Below are 16,602 nucleotides of genomic sequence, written 5' to 3'. Positions count from 1 at the left end.
GGAAAGGTAAATTAGAGACGATAGGAATCCTTTTGTTCTGCTCAGTTCAGAATAGTTCTGCAAAAACTTCTTTTTTTTACTTATGTCATCCATTAGATACTTTGGAGTCAATGTCAGAATTCAGATTGGAATTCAGTATAAATCAAATGTATAGCTGTTGCTCCATCTCATTGTGCATAAATACATGTCATTCGTGATATATCCTAGGCAGAGTCTTGTCTTGCTATGACAGTTCCTTTGCTTGACCTTCCTCCCCATGTTTGCTTCTGCCTCAGGCATACTATCAGTAGCGCATCTTTGGGGGCCCTCTCACTGATGCTTTGGGTTTTGTCCAGGACGGTGGCTTTAACACTCACCAAATCAGAGGTGGTATTCAACAAGTTCTAGCCAGTTCTGGAGAACCGGTAGCGAAATTTTAAGTAGTTCGGAGAACCAGCAAATACCACTTCTGACTGGCCCCACCCCTATCTATTCTCTACCTCCCGAGTCCCAGCTGATTGGCTGGGTCTTCTTTGGTTGCCCTGTACAGGAGAACTGAGCTGGAAAGCAGGTTAGTGGGGTGGGGAGGGAATGGAGATTTTACAATGTCCTTCCCCTGCCACACTCACCAAACCACACCCACAGAATCAGTAGTAAAATTTTTTGAATCCCACCAGTTAAGCTTCACTTTCTGCAGCCAGCCAAACTCCTGGGTTACAGAACTTAGTAGGGTGGGGAGAGAATGGGATTTTGCAGTAACCTTCCCCCAGGAGTGGGGAGGGAATGGAGATTTTATAATATCCTTCCCCTGCCACACCCACCAAGCCATGCCCACCAAGCCATGCCCAAAGAACTGGTACTACATTTTTTTGAATCCCACCACTGCACCAAACCGCATCTGCCCTCTTTCAAATAGGTCTATAGTCTCTCGGTATTGGCCTCTGAACTCTGAACAGCTACGGCAAGAAGTTGAGAAGAATAACATAATAGGCACTTTTTTCAGATACTGACTTTTCTAAGCTGTTGGCATAAACGTGGGTTATAAATGATTAACTTGGAACAAATGCTCACCAAAAGAAGAAGAAAAATATTTCACTATTTTAAAGTATTGAAATAAGATATAGTCTGTTTGCAAGAAACACATATTTGGGGAAGGTATATAAAGTATTTGATTTGCAAAAATGTAAGTAATTAATTTATTTCAGCAGGAATAAAAAAGAGAAATTGAGTTGTTTTGCATAGAAACACCCAATTATATTCAGAACTAATACTGAATGATGATTATAGTAAATATGTGGGAGTGGAAGCTACTTTGCATGGGGCCTAGTATAATTATTTGATATGACATCCTGTCACAAATTAGGCAGTCATGCAAAGTATGGTATGTAATTAGATGCTGCAGTGGAATTACTGAAATGTACAAATGAGTATAGAGATCAAAGGTTCCTTTAATAACAGCAAAAGTTTAAAAGATGATCCAAAATATAAATTTCACGTTTCTAAGTTCCTTAATGATGTGATGAATGAAACAATTGTGCAATTAAAGGAGTTTAGGAGCAGATATGGAATTATATTTGATATCAATTCATTAACAAACAAGAAAAATAATGCAAAATTGTGTCTTCACACCATAAGACAGAATTGATTCTGTCAGACTGATGACTGTAATACAGTTTCTTTAAAATATATATATATAGCTTCAGAATATCTTCAATATATGTCTGTCTGTCATCTATCATCTATCTGTCTGTCTGTCTAGTAGTTTGCATTCTTCTTATTGTGCAGTAACAATTGTGTCTGATGGAGGTCATTTTCAAAATTGAAAATGTAATTTGTGCTAAATAGCTGACTACATAATGATCCCAAGTGAAAACACAGCTGGAAAAAAATAGATTAGATTTTACTGAGGATTTCTCATATAAAAAGGAAAAGTTTCATTTCAGTAAACTATAGTCATAATGTTCGCTTACGAAATCAAATAAATCCAGGCATTTTTCATCCTTCACTATAACTCTAACTACACTTTCTATGCTCTAAACTCCTGGGATTTTGTCTTCAGGAAACCCACTTTGGACTTCATTGCATAGGAAATAAGTATCTGCAATGGAATTGAAAATTCTGCACATCTTCAGTTTACTTACAAGATATGACTAAAATAATAGAAGAAATCCAGAAAGGGTAACTAAATAAGGGCTGTTTTAAAAGTCCTTCTCCACTTGATGTCACTACAATCCAGCATTCAATTGCAAGACAACCAGCATCATGGGAAGAAATAAAGTTTGATGAAGGATAACTTGAAAAAGACATAATGTCCCAGTTGAAACCACAAAACCTCTCAAACCAAACTTTTTGCAGTTAAATGGTGGTAGAACTGTTACTCTGACTAAATTAAATTTTGTGCACAGTGAGCTGTCTTTTATTTTTATATATATATATATCTTCATATTCTTAAGTTTTCGCGGGTACTTACATGTATGGCATTCGGCTTTGTTCGGATATTTTCCCATGTCATAGTAGTTGTGCTTTTAAAGTTGTAGCAACGTTTCAGCAGAATTTCATCTGCCATCATCAGGCTTCTGTATTGTGTTCGTCGACATGGGAAAATACCTGAACAAAGCTGAATACTACATATATATATTTATTTATGGATTACATTATGGAATAACAGAATTGGAAGAGACATTGGAGGTCCTCTAGTCCAACCCCCTGCTGAACTAGTAAATCCTCTACCATTCCAGACAAATGGCTGTCCAGTTTCTTCTTAAAGGACTCCAATGATGGAGCATTCACAGCTTCTGGAAACGAGTCATTCCACTGATTAATTGTTCTAATTGTCAGGAAATTTCTCTTTAGTTCTAGGTTGCTACTCTCCTTGATTAATTTCCATCCATTGTTTCTTGTCTTGCCCTCAGGTGCTTTGGAGAATAATTTGAGTCTCTCTTCTTTGTAGCTGTGATGACCCAGGGTGGGATACAAAACAAACACAATCACAGAAAATAAGTGATGCCCCTTTTATTCCTTCATTTTGCTTCCAAGCTCTGAATATCTTTGACAGAAGACAAAAAAATTCCCGCACAGTTACATGAAGAAGGAAGAAAACAACACAACCCAGGCAAGATAAGGGCTGGAGGATGTCCACAGATAACACATACTTGTAAGGACGCCAAACTCAGAGAGGAACTATAAATTAGAGATATTTACACGCTTTGTTTCCAGTATTCGCCAGTACACACGTCCATACTCTTATTCAGTTGTTACAGCTGCAGCCCATGAAAAGGATCAAGGCTCTCTCCTCCCAAGTAGACCACATCTCTCCCTTATCCTCTTCTCCCTGCGTGCCTAGGATGGGCCTGGGTCCTCCTCTGACTGCCCAGCTGGCCTCTGCCCTTCCCCAGCCTCCTCCACAACCTCCGGAGCCACACTTCCACTCCCTGTCGGCTGTTCCTCCTTTCCCTCAGAGTCAGTCTCCACCAGGGGCATGACAGTGGCAACCTGTGAGATAGCGGAACACTGCCATCGCCCCTAGTCCTTCTTTTCACTAAACTAGACATACCCAGTTCCAGCAACCGTTCTTTATATGTTTTAGCCTCCAGTCCCCTAATCATCTTTGTTGCTCTTCTCTGCATGCTTTCTAGAGTCTCAACAACATTTTTATATTGTGGCAACCAAAACTGGATGCAGTATTCCAAGTGTGGTCTTACCAAGGCATTATAAAGTAGCATTAACACTTCACATGATCTTGATTCTATCCCTCTGTTAATGCAGCCTAGATCTGTGTTTGATTTTTTTGGTAGCTGCACTATACCACTGGCTCATATTTAAGCGATTGTCCACTAGGCCTCCAAGATCCCTCTCACAGTTACTACTATTAACTTTTATTTTATTTTTATTTGTCAATTGCTTACAAGATAATAGGTATAAGTAAAAACATAGTTATGAATACATGGATACATATAAGAAAAATAAAAAATATATAAAAGAAACAATAGGACAGGGACGGTAGGCATGTTGGTGCGCTTATGCACGTCCCCTACAGACCTTCTAGGAAAGGGGTGAGGTCAATAGAAGACAGTCTAAGGTTAAAGTTTTTGGGGTTTGGGGAAAAAAACACAGTCAGGTAGAGTATTCCAGACATTGACCACTCTGTTGCTGAAGTCGTATTTCCTGTAATCAACTGACTTATATGTTGACCCCATTGGCTTTAAATTAGTCATGGAGGCAAATAGGAAGGCAACGTAGAGGTCTAAGGGAATGGCCTTGAGGGAAAGGAGGAAGTGCTTCTACCAAGACAACGATCAGATGAAAGGGGCCCAAGTCCAGGGCAAGAACGAGTAAATGTTTCAGACCAGCCCCTCCCTATTTCACATGAAGATTAAGGAAGAGGGAGAAACACATTCGGACTTGCAAGATTCTATTATTATAGTTTTACAATAAAAGTAGTATTGTCCTCTGTGGCTTTGGTTTCCTAACCCTAACCCTAGTCTGATCTACCTTGATGGCTGACAATGCTGAAGACAAAATGAGAACATTTCCCACAGTAGGTTCTTGCAGTGATATATTTCATACCTACATTTGTCACCCAACTGGAGAGCAAGTATCCTGGACAATTTGGGGAGCTTTACCACTATCTTTTCTATTTAAACATTCTAAAATTTATCATTTCAACTGCTTTCAATGTGCTATCAGCTACCGAAAGGGTGGCTGATTTTCTGTATTACCTGTGTTGCAGATTTTAATGCGATGCCTCATTTTTTACTCTGTGGTCACAGTATACACATTGCCTTAAGGTATTATCGAAGAATTAATTTTACAAATGGAGAGTAGTTAGTTGTTGTGTATGTATTTATATGTGTATCTGGGTTTTAAGATGGTATTTGGTCATAGCGGCTTTAAAGGGTCTGTTCTGTGAATTTGGCTTGGAAATGTTGGTAAGAATGTTGGCTGGTAGACACAAATGAGTGCTTGGAGTGGTCCTCGATCTAGTGGCTGTACAGTATTGGCTTGGATGGACCCAGATCTGTAACCCAGGAGTTTGGCTGGCTGCAGAAAGTGAAGTTTAACTGGTGGGATTCAAAATTTTTTACTACTGGTTCTGTGGGCGTGGCTTGGTAGGTGTGGCATGGCTTGGTGGGTGTGGTATGGGAAGGACACTGCAAAATCTCCATTCCCACCCCACTTCAGGGGAAGGATACTGCAAAATCTCCATTCCATCCCCACCCCACTAACCTGCTTTCCAGCTCCATTCTCCTGTGCAGGGCAACAAAAGAAGACCCAGCTGATCAGCTGGGACTTGGGAGGCAGAGAATAGATGGGGGCAGGGCCAGTCAGAGGTGGTATTCCGAACTACTCAAAATTTCCACTACCGATTCTCCAGAACTGGTCAGAACCTGATGAATACCACCTCTGGCTTAGGAGAGAACTGGGAGAATTTAATTGTCATTGGCATAGGAACACTGAAAACATCTGATTACTAAATTATCTCATCTGGCAGGTATGGTGACAACAATAGTAAATAAAGCAATTGACTCATCTCTGCTGTTTGGTGGAGCTGCAGCTTCCTTTAAAGGTAAGGTGGGTTACTATTATTGGCAATGACAAATCTAAAAGCTAGGATACCTGATGAAGGAGATCTCAGGAGGTTTGAAGCTTCACTGCAGGAAAGCTGGAGCTCACAGTAATGGTGGAACTGAGAGGAGCTGCAGATTTTACCACCATCTGCACTATGACTTTGATGCTGGCACCCAGGGGAGACATTGGAACCAGTAATGTTCCTAGACGCTCAGAAGCTTCATTTAATCCAAAAGGCAGCAGCCCAGTTGCTCTTGTCATCATGAGCCTATCACATTTATGCTCTGGGCTCTGCAGAAGCTTCATTCACAAAGCTTAAAATAATTTTTGGTTCAATTAATTTTTAAACTAGGTCAGATAAACAAGAAAAGTTCAGCATTCTTTATTAACCAGTTTTCTTTTAGTATAATAATTAAACAGCTTAAAAAGCTCATGGGACTTTGTTTTTGTATATATAACTGTAGCAAGATTATTACATGCTCAAAAATGGAAAGGTTCAGCCCTACTCACAATGGAGGAATGGCTGAAGATGATGGAATTTGCAGAGGTGGCTAAATAGTCTTTTTTGATAATAGAAAATAAAACATCTACATTTACTGCTGACTGGAAACCCCTTATAGGCTTTCTGCATGAAACACCTAACCTTTTGATTTGTGGTTCTGATAATTAGAAAATATTAGGTAATAGAAAAAGGAGAGCTTTTTGTAACCATAAAGAGATATTTTTGTATTTGCTACAGAAGAAAATTGGAAGCTTCTTTCTATAACTTTTTTCTTTTTGTACCTTTGTCCTTTCTTTTCTTTTCTTTCCTTACTTTTTAATGGTTTTTGATAGTTTTTTAATCTTCTTTCTAAAATTTGTAATAAAATGTATATAAAAATAACCTGTAAAATAAGGGTGGATTGTTAAAATGAAAAATTATTTGCCTGCTTATACACAGTCTAACAAACTATAAACATTTCAGAAAGGTTGACTCCTAGCCAATTTATAGCAGTCCAGTACCACAGAAAAGTTTAGGTTCCTCTTATTTTACTACCCTATTTTTTTAAAAATAAAGATCAAATTCATTTCCTGACCGTTAGGGATAGTGGGAAGTAATGTGGTTTGGCATAACAATGATCATGCATAATTTCCCCCAATTAACAGGATGCTTCAAATGTCTCTTAGACAATGAAAACCAGCACCTGGGGTTTCAAAATACAAAGTGATAGTAACATAGACAGAGGTTTCTCTATTATTTTTTAAAGCTTAAATGATAGGAATGAAACCATTTCCTTTAAGAAGTATTTTAATATAGATACTTTTTGGAAAATTGCATCTCTGGTTGGTAGCTTCAAGAAACTTACAGTTAGCCACATAAGTCCTGTCAGCAGTTCTTCTGTGCAGCATGGATAAATGTCCCGAAATCTGAGAAATTCCAGAGTCTAGGAAATCTTAATAAAAACAGCCACGTCCACAAGAGGCACTGAATAATTCCTAAGGAAGGTTCCCCCATCAAACATCTGGGCAGTGTTGGTATCCATCCATTTCTGACCTTCTCTAGGTAGGTAGATATCCCTCTGGAATTGCCCTTGTTCTGTTACTGGGGCAACCAGAACCTGCATTTAACAAAGATAATCTCATGAATATTATCTGAGAGACAAAATGTATATAAATATAGTTGGTCTTAACACAGAAGATATGAAGCTCACTTGAAACTTGTCCACCAATACTTGATCAGACCAGCTCTAGGCATATCACAAAATTGCCCAGACAGACACACTTTAAAACAGTAAGAGACATTTTTATCCTACGCCTGTAATTCCAATTTTTTACTTTATGTATAAAATATTTAAGACTTATAATTGCAATGTAGTCATTTCTATTATGCGATGATATATATTGACTATATAATATGGGAATTTCTCTTTTGTCTAAAGTTTCAAGGAAAGGAGTCCAGAGGGAGACAAAAAACCTGCTCTGCTTATTTTTAATATTTAACAACCAGATGATTTAAAGAATTAGAGCAAAAATATTTACTTAAAGGTTTGTCATTGATTTTTAAATCAACACTGCAAATTTAAGTAGGTATTATTATACACCACAGTGCTACAGATGCTTATCAAATCCAAAATAATAAAGAAGATATAGGATCTAGGCAGCAAAAATTCAATAGGTAAGGTAACTCTAAGGTAAAGATTTTCTTAACTGGAATAAAGAGAACACTGGAGATCCTGCCATGTAGCAGTATTACAGCAAAAGATACTAAAGATCAATGTTTTGTTGCCTCGATACAACAGCAATTATTTTTTTAGATGAATCTTAATCAACAAATAAAAATGCTTCAACATTTAATTAGATATTGGCTGTACTTGAACTTTAACTAAAAAAGTAATTAAAGCACTAATTATTCTCTCATCTCTTCCCAGATTCCTGTTAATGCTAATTAATGATATGACATAGCACACAATTATCTTAATCATGTTGACAAACAAAGTTTGAAATAGTTGGGATTATTAGGGTCCAAAATACCTCATAGAAATATACGTTGTAAACAAGAGAGCTGTGCATTGCTTTGGCTTTGATTCAGAAAGGCATTTTAGAGTGTGAAGTGGTGTGAATACAGCACTGGCTTACAATTCCTTAAAGTAGTTTTGGCTTTCCATGTGTCACGAGGAAATTGCAGAGGACAGCCATGCAAATCAGTGAAATGACATAGTTGCTTTAAAGATTAGCAGACAAAGTGCTAGGCTCACACTCCAAGACAATTTTTGGAATCAAATCTGAATAGCTTTCAACACTATTTAGATCACAAAGGAGCAACCACATCATTCACTTCTCTTGTGCTGATCCTTAACCTGCAGCATAAGGGTGCTATTAAATGGTTGTATCCTTCTCTTTATTGTGTGCAAGGCAAGTTAAGGAATGGGATGGGTGGATTCTATCATCATAGTTTTGCTTGCTTTCTACCAAATGTCACCTGGCCATGACAAAGCATCCATCAGTCACTCTCTTAATTGGGATGGAAATGAGATAGGAAGAAACAGTTTTGATGGACTAGTAGATTTGGTCATCTCTCAAAGTTTCTCCAAGCTTTGCACAAGGGATTTTTAGGATTGGGAGAAGAGTTAGCTGAAGGAAAGGACATGACAATCTACCGACTGGGTCTCCAATCCTATGGAGCTTATCCGTTCAGTTACAGGGTATGTCAAAAGCCTGTTCTTTACTCACAGTTCTTTGCAACACTGTGCAATGAAACAGCAAAGATCCTACTTCAGTGAAAGCTACTTTTAAACATAACAGTAGTATTCTTTTGAACAAGTGCTAAAGCCATATACAGGCTTTCATCTTTGGAACATGAGTTTAGCTCTCTTTCAGAAGTCCAACTATCAGGTGGAGCAAAAGGATGCCGAGTGATACTTTATTATGAAACAGTCTATCATAAACCAAGAGGAGAGTGATCATTTTTCCTGCAGTTTTCTAACAGAAGGCATATGAGAAAAAGAAGAGAGGAACAAGAGCATTGAAACCGGAAAGGTGCGTTAAATCCTGTACTTGTATCTGTCTACAGTTAAAGGACTCCACCTACAGTGAGGGAACACCATGTAAGTTCCCATCCATATCTTGTATACCAAAGCTCCATTTCCATCTGTAAAACTTTAGGTAATCGTTTTCCTGATGCATTCCAAATTCTTCCATGAAACAATGTTGCTGAGCTGTTTTGTGCCTGTGGAAAATGTCACATCATTCACAATCGTTCTAGTGCATCCTCTATCCAATGATAGAAATCCAGTGGTATAAAATGGGGAGGTGGAAAGGGACTGCATAGGAAGGAAATTTTTCACTTTCATTTTTTATTTTGTGCTACTCTAGAAAAAACTTGAGTAGAATGGTATTTGATGTGGCCAATAAAGTGAACTCAGAATAAAGACTTTGCAGCAAATAAACACATATTTAATTCATAACGTTCAGACAGAAGGAAATGAGAATGATTAATCCCAACAACCTCCAGCCCAATTTCTAGAAGATCAGCTCTGTTCCTTCCTTGCTTTGGCTTAAGGAAGTGACATTAGAATTACCCATGAAGACTGAGAGAGAAAAAGTTAAATTTTACAATGCTTCCCTTCAAGGAAAAATGGATGAGCTGATTACTCTAAGGCTATCCATTATGTGGAGCTATCCAGTGGTGGGATTCAAATTTTTTTACTACTGGTTTTGTGGGCGTGGCTTGGTGGACGTGGCAGGGGAAGGATACTATAAAGTCTCCATCCCCTCCCCACTCCTGGAGGAAGGATACTGTAAAATCTCCCTTCCTCCACACCCCACTAACCTGCTTCCCAGCTCCGTTCTCCTGTGCAGGGCAACAAAAAAAGACCCAACCTATCAGCTGCGACTCCGGAGGTAGAGAATAGATGGGGGCGGGGCCAGTCAGAGGTGGTATTTGCCGGTTCTCCAAACTACTCAAAATTTCCACTACTGGTTCTCCAGAACTGATCAGAACCTGCTGAATACCACCTCTGGAGCTATCTTTATCTGAAAACTGCAGCTGATGCAGAACGTACTGGCCAGATTGTAGAACAGAGCTCTTAGCTGTTTCTGTGAAAGCAATTTGCACCGGCTGCTAATTGGTCCCTAAAGCACATGAAGACCTGAACAACTTGGGGACTGGAATATTGGTAGACCATCTTTGCTGTTACAGACATGGGTGATCGTTATAGCCATCTAAATCTAGCTGCATGTGCCAACTTTGGCAGAAAACCATTTTGCATTTTCTCATGAACAGCTTTCTTTCTGGTGGTACATTTGGCATTGTATTCTGTAAGTCATTTTTAAAGACCTATTGTATACTTCTTTAGCCAAGCTATTGGCTGCATGGATGTTGGATAATGTTTCCTCTCCCCCACCAACTTTGTAGTAAAAAACCTGTATTGTGTACCTTATATATATATATACAGGTACTTCATAAATCTATTTGTGAATTGCTTAGAAAAGCATTTGATTTGAGGCAGTATAGAAATATTTTAGATCTAATATATGGCTAATATATCACTTACAAAAAAATTCTAAATCTCTATCATGCCTTTCTTAAATTATGTTGCTTAAAAGAACATCAAACCTATTCTTCTATTTATTTTTTACTTTCTTTTCCAGCTTTCCTTTTCTATTATGTTTTAAAATGAAGCAAGCACAGTATTCTATGCACACTGTTCAAGCAAGCCATGCTCGTAATTGTGACAGCTTTTCAAAAGGCCTTTAAAGAAATAATCCTTTTCTCCCTCCCTTTAACAAATAGCCCCAAGCATGTAATACACACTGGTTGACTTCCATTGACTCATTGACATTCTAGTAGACTAATTCCCAAAGGTTGATGAAAGAGAACTATCATTGCAGAAGCCTTCAGGTTTTTTTTCTTCAACTGTGTGCCTTCCCAATGTGTCTGTGTCACTGTATTTGATGGTCGTCATCAGCACTAGCTGGAATTTTGATGGGAGTGACCATCAGGTTAGGGAATGGTGGATAATATTTTGTCAATGTCAGTCTTAATAAATACCTTTTTGCTGATGTGCTGTACAATATTTTTTTTAAAAAAAACAAGTTTTATTGATTTTACAAACAAACAAACAAGACAAAACATCATTAAACATTAAAAACATAAAACCTCTTTCCATTGTAGATCCTTACAAGGCAGGTAACATATTGCTTTATATCACATACTTATAATTTATCCCATTTCCATATAAACACGTAAATTCCCTTTACCAAATTCCACATTGTTTCTCTTTAATCATTATTCAATCATATTTCCTTTCTGATTTATCTGCTATCCAGTCATCAACTTTATATTTCCCTCTGGCTTGTTTATAATTATTCTCATCTAGTCTTCTTCCGAGATTTTATTATTTAATTCTTAATTAAACACACACACATAAAACACAGACATAAAAACATAAAACTTTCTTCTAGAAAGTAACTTGGCCCCAGATTACCTCTTTTTGTATGGACTCAGTTGTATTCATGCTTTTCTTATATACCATTACCCATCTTATTTACCATTCTATATCTATTATATAACTCCTCTCCACTTCTGCCTCATCTTAATTCTGTTTTATATATTTAATCTTGCTTTTTTAAAAAAATATTTTTATATCTTTTGTCCATTTCTCCATTTACATCTGTCTCATTTCCAATTTAAGAAAGAATAGTTTCCCTGGAATCACTAATCGGAGTATGATGCCTTTCTATCATTCCCCTAAGTTAAAATTTAAAATAACACCTAAATCCCAATCAGATTCTGCTTAGTACATTCTACTATTTCAAAAACCAATACTACAATAATAAATCCATAACAATCAACACATTAATCCATTAAACTCTATATTCAAACTAATATTTTAAACATTCCCTTTAGTATTTTATTAAAACTTATTATCATTCATTATTAAACCTTTTAAAGTTATACCTTGATATTTTAGCCTTTTATTAGATCTTAAAAAGTTCTGGTTATCTACTTATAATACAAATACCACTATTACAATACTCATGTGTACTTTGCAGAATCCCCCTTTTTTAAAAAAAACCCATATATTACCCATTATCCCTGAAAAAATTTCCTTATCTCCATCTTGTCTTATATCTTTGTAACTTTTTCCCCCTTTTCCCTTTCCTTCTTAGCCTGCCTAAACTTTTTACCCCCTCCTCTCAAAACCTCTGCCTTCTTAATTTCCCCTTTCTGCATTCCTCTTTCCTTTTGCTTTCTAGCATTCTGTTGTTTTTGCATCTTCTTTTTCTCTTTCATAAATATTTTTTTATTTCTTAAGTCCTTCCTTTTCGCTCCTCTCTTTCTCCTTTCTTTCTTAGTCACACCATTTAGTTCATTAAAAATGGCTTCTTCTTCCTCGGTTTCTTCCAGCTGTTGTTTAATTTGCTGACACATAGCAAGCGCCATATCTAGGAAACAAAGGGCTTCTCCCATAACATCTTTGCCTTCTTTCTTTGTTTTTAGATATTGTTTTTTTAGTTCATCAAGAGATAGAGCCATTTTAAAGTTTCTTCTTCTCTTTCTGTATCCTCTTCTTAAACCAATCAGTTATTTCCAAGCTTAAAACAGTTCCCAAAAGTCCCAAAGTCCCACAGTCAACAAACAGTCCAGGCAGAGTAGAAGCTTCTTCTTTTTACAGTTTCTCTTCTAGGGGTGAAGTCAAATTAGGGAAGGAAAATTCTCTTTATCTTCAAGGCATCTCCTCCAGCAAAGTCTTAGAGTAAAAATTTGTTTTCCCAAGCCTCTCCCTTCCCACTTATAACAAAGGAGTTTAGGTTTTACCTTCTACCAAAAGGCTGGTTTCCCTTGTCCATTTGTTAATTCCATAGGGGAGGGAGAGTAACTTCCCTTTTCGTCACTTTTCTTCGCAGCTGAAAACATCAATCGGGAACAATAGCTTCCAAGTCATTACTTTCCCAGGTGTTAAATATATCCTTAAGGTCCCAGTTCGACCAAGAAAAAACTTTATTTAAAAAGAAAAGAAAACTCCTTCTCCCTCCTGCGCATTCTTTATCCAATTGCCGGCTTCTTTATGGTGGCCATAAAAAGACCACCGCTGGAACCGTCTTGAGAAAAGGGGATTATTGCCGGCTGGGGGGGGGGTTGCGATGCCCCTCACCCCCGTCCGGATCCCCCCTATCTTCAGCTGCCCCAACAGGGGAGCCTTAGCCTCCAAATCCGTCAGGATCGGAGGCACCAAGGCGGCTAGCACAGCAGGAATCGCAGAGAAGGCGAATCCCTGCTGTCAGCAAAGCCGACAACCGGAAGTGTCGGTGCTGTACAATATTTTTAAAAGTATTTTCCGATATTGTGATGCACTCAGAGTTTTTTCTCCCCTAAACTAGAGAGATTTCTAAAAGCCTTAGGGAGCTGACATTTTCAGGTATTCTAATACGCCTGTAAAAAAATGTCAATCAGCCCTTCGGAGCTGGCCTAAAATATGCTAGGAAAGAACCCATGTCTTACCTCCTCGCCTATGAGAAATTGGTCATCAATGGTAAAGGCAGCTGGCTCAGTGGGGCTGAGCCACCAGGTGGGTCGAAAAATTGGATCCCTCCTAGATAACCATTCCTTGCTGTATTTTTCAATGAGTGGAACCACAAAATTCTGGTGTCTCTGAATATAGTACCTGGTGAGGTTCAACACCTGTAAGAAAGGGAGGACAATAGTTTTTTAAAAAAAATACAAATCAAAACAAAAGGTTGTTTTAAAATATGTCTTAATGAGTAGTAGAGGCAACAAACATTATTTGCAAACATTACCTCACTGAGTAGATATAGAATTAGCCAGAAAACATGAACTTCTTGGTATTTCATCAGTTTATTCAGCTTCTCAACATATTTAGTCACTGATGGAAATTTCCTCCCTGAACTGAATGTGGTCAGACTTTACATCGTCACCAGTGGCAGCAGCAACTGCACATGCCCCCTGAAATATAATCTAATAAGACACTTCTAGAGAAAAAAATGGTAGGAAAGCAACTTGTGTAAAGTCAGCTGGAAGCCTAGAATCCTGAAAAGAGGTTAAGGAAAGGGAAAGAGGGAGGGAAGGGAAGGGAGGAGAGGAGAGGAGAGGGGGGAAAAAAAGGAAGGGCTTCCAGAAGTTTTTAAAAAGGAGCAAGATGGGAAATAATTGCAGTGGGGAAGAATTCCAAATGTGGGAGGTAGGTAGCAACACACAGCCAATCATCAGAAGAAAATGTTAAAGACTAAGAGGAATGAGGCCCCCACGGAGAGATTCCACCTCTGATAGGAATGGAACATCACCCCCTGTATCCCTAGCAATGCTGTAAAGCTTCTGGAAATCTAGGCTAATATGATGACAATAGCAATAGACTTATATACTGCCCCATAGTGATTTAGAGCACTCTCTGAGTGGTTTTCAATGTTAGCATTATTTGCATATTGCCCCCAACAATCTGGGTACTTGTTTTACTGACCTCGGAAGGATGGAAGATGAAGCCCCATCTGGATCAAACTCCAGACTATTAGACTTAACTACTGTGCTACCAGGGCTAAGGACTTTCCAGCATTTCCTGTAGAGGATTGCGGCAGGGATTTCCCATTGGTGGCCATTTTTACCTTGCTGGCATCCTGTCGCATTGCCCTCCCTTATTTTTCATAATTGCATTGCTATCCTTCTGATACAATCTCCAGTTAAGGCCTTTTAAGCCTGCTTTTTTTACTCTTGATTTGAAAAGAGGCACAGTGAGTAAAACAAGGAACAGGGAAAGGTGCCAGTTAGCTGCCTTTTTAGTGCCCCTCCATGGCCAGTTGAAGGGAGTCCTGGCCAAGGCAACGAGGGGAAAGTGAGAGCAATTGCCAAGTGTTACACAAAATTGCTGCTAATGATTTGGATTACAAAGCTGGCGGGCACATGAAAAGGCACGAGGAGAAGGCTACTAATAGCTAAATTGAAAGGAAGAAGTAATGCAAAAGGAACTGAGTGGGTAAGAGGGACAAAGAAGAGACAAAGTAAAGGAGGAAGAAGAGAAGGAAGAGGATTTTGAATTGGCTAGGAGAGAGAAGAAGCCCATGAATGGCATTGTGGACATGGCAAACCAGGTTTTGGCTAAATTTAATTCTAAAGCATGCAGCTTAAAATGAAAGGTTGGAAGCACAGTAAAATATCATTATGAATTGATGAGGGAGGAAAGTAAACATTAATTGGAGTAATAATACATTGAGAAAATGAAAAGGCAAATGTTTGCAATATTAAGAAGGAAAGTATCACAAGAACATGTACTAGAATCTGAGGACAAAAAGAGGCTTTCTGTAAAGGCATAAACACCCAGTCTCACAAGAAAATAGAATGAATTGTTGTGAAAAGGAAAATAGAAATAAAGAGAAACATGAAATTGATTGTTTGAGAGAGCCTTCAGAGATTTCTGTTGTGTCTTATCTGCATGAGATCTCAAGCTTTAACAACTAAAAAGGACAAGCACATCTTTTTCAGAGGAACTTGAAAGGAAGCAAATAATCAGCCTGGGAAGAGGTTTCTTTGATTTTAGTGCCGTTAGAAAACAAAAATAGTTCACTGAAGTTTACCTACCCAATCACTACAACAGATCCATGGTGGAGTCCTGAAAGACATGACTGGAAGGAAGGTGATGATTTGGAGCCATCTAATATATAGCTCTTCATCAGTTAGAAATTCTGCTGAAAATGTTCCACCTTTACAAAACACACAGAAAACAAAATTAGCAGCCTATACGAAATGTGAGATAAACCTTTAGTATTCAACTTTAATTTTGGATTCAGTAAATGAGTAATCTCTACAGTGAGTTGATAATATAATTCAAGTCATTGTAAAATCACTTCTCTGTTCTCTTGATAACCAGGACAGTATTAAAACATAGCATAATCAATATCGTATCCCAGATCTACCCAGTGTTGAGTTTCTGTGCTTTTACTGTCTCAATCCCTTGTCTGCTAGTGCAGAAACCAGGGAAAGGGAGTATGGGATTGGGGGTGGGGAGGAGAATTGCTGTTAAAATCAACATTATTTTTTTACAAAAGTGAAGATCACAAATAATAAAGGAACTAAAACCAAGGAAGGGCTGATCCTACGTACATTTTGCCACTGATTAAATTTGAACAGAGCAAGTGTTTTAAAGTATGTCAGAAAATTGTATAATGATTGTAGTGGAAAATAACATTTCTGACTATCTGATTCTTCAGACAAAGCAATATAATTGGCCTGGTAGGTTTAGATTATGAAAAATTAAACTGATACACATTTCCAGCTGGAACAGTACGATACTAATATAAATAGCTGAATTTCAGACAAATGACCAGATAATTTCCTGTTAAAAGAAGGGAAATCTTTCATCCTCTGTCAAATACATTCACATTCATTTTTCAAGCAGCATTGCTCTTATATAACAATAGTAATAAAAAATAGACAAAACCATAAGAGTCGAAATAATTAAATGTTTCATATTTCTGGGCCTTTTATTTCTTTCTTTTTGTTAAACATATTTCTATTAACACAAATTTATTGCATCTGGATCTCTTAAAGACCAGTCCAACTCAACA

The 16,602-nt window shown here is 37.9% G+C and overlaps 1 protein-coding gene and 1 long non-coding RNA gene across 2 annotated transcripts in view; one reads left to right on the top strand and one right to left on the bottom strand.

Moving 5' to 3' along the window:
- Positions 1-3,039: 3,039 nt before the first annotated feature.
- Positions 3,040-16,602, top strand: part of LOC148128079 (uncharacterized) — a 35,215-nt gene continuing 21,652 nt past the window's right edge. The window contains exons 1-2 of the long non-coding RNA XR_015740874.1: positions 3,040-3,133; positions 5,471-5,545. This is a non-coding gene — a long non-coding RNA (uncharacterized LOC148128079). The remainder of the gene's footprint in view (positions 3,134-5,470; positions 5,546-16,602) is intronic.
- The window catches only part of LOC113440372 (SITS-binding protein-like), a 34,992-nt gene continuing 25,216 nt past the window's right edge, over positions 6,827-16,602 (bottom strand). The window contains exons 8-10 of the mRNA XM_026706753.2: positions 15,617-15,738; positions 13,532-13,711; positions 6,827-7,145 (exon numbers count right to left, since the gene is read on the bottom strand). Of these exons, the coding sequence (XP_026562538.1) occupies positions 6,972-7,145; positions 13,532-13,711; positions 15,617-15,738 (476 nt within the window). The 3' untranslated portion in view covers positions 6,827-6,971. The remainder of the gene's footprint in view (positions 7,146-13,531; positions 13,712-15,616; positions 15,739-16,602) is intronic.

The sequence above is a fragment of the Pseudonaja textilis genome, chromosome 1 (genome assembly GCF_049901715.1).
Source record: "Pseudonaja textilis isolate UNSWEBS1 chromosome 1, rPseTex1.2, whole genome shotgun sequence".
Classification (NCBI taxonomy): Eukaryota; Metazoa; Chordata; class Lepidosauria; order Squamata; family Elapidae; genus Pseudonaja; species Pseudonaja textilis.
This window is presented reverse-complemented; position numbering and strand designations above follow the sequence as displayed.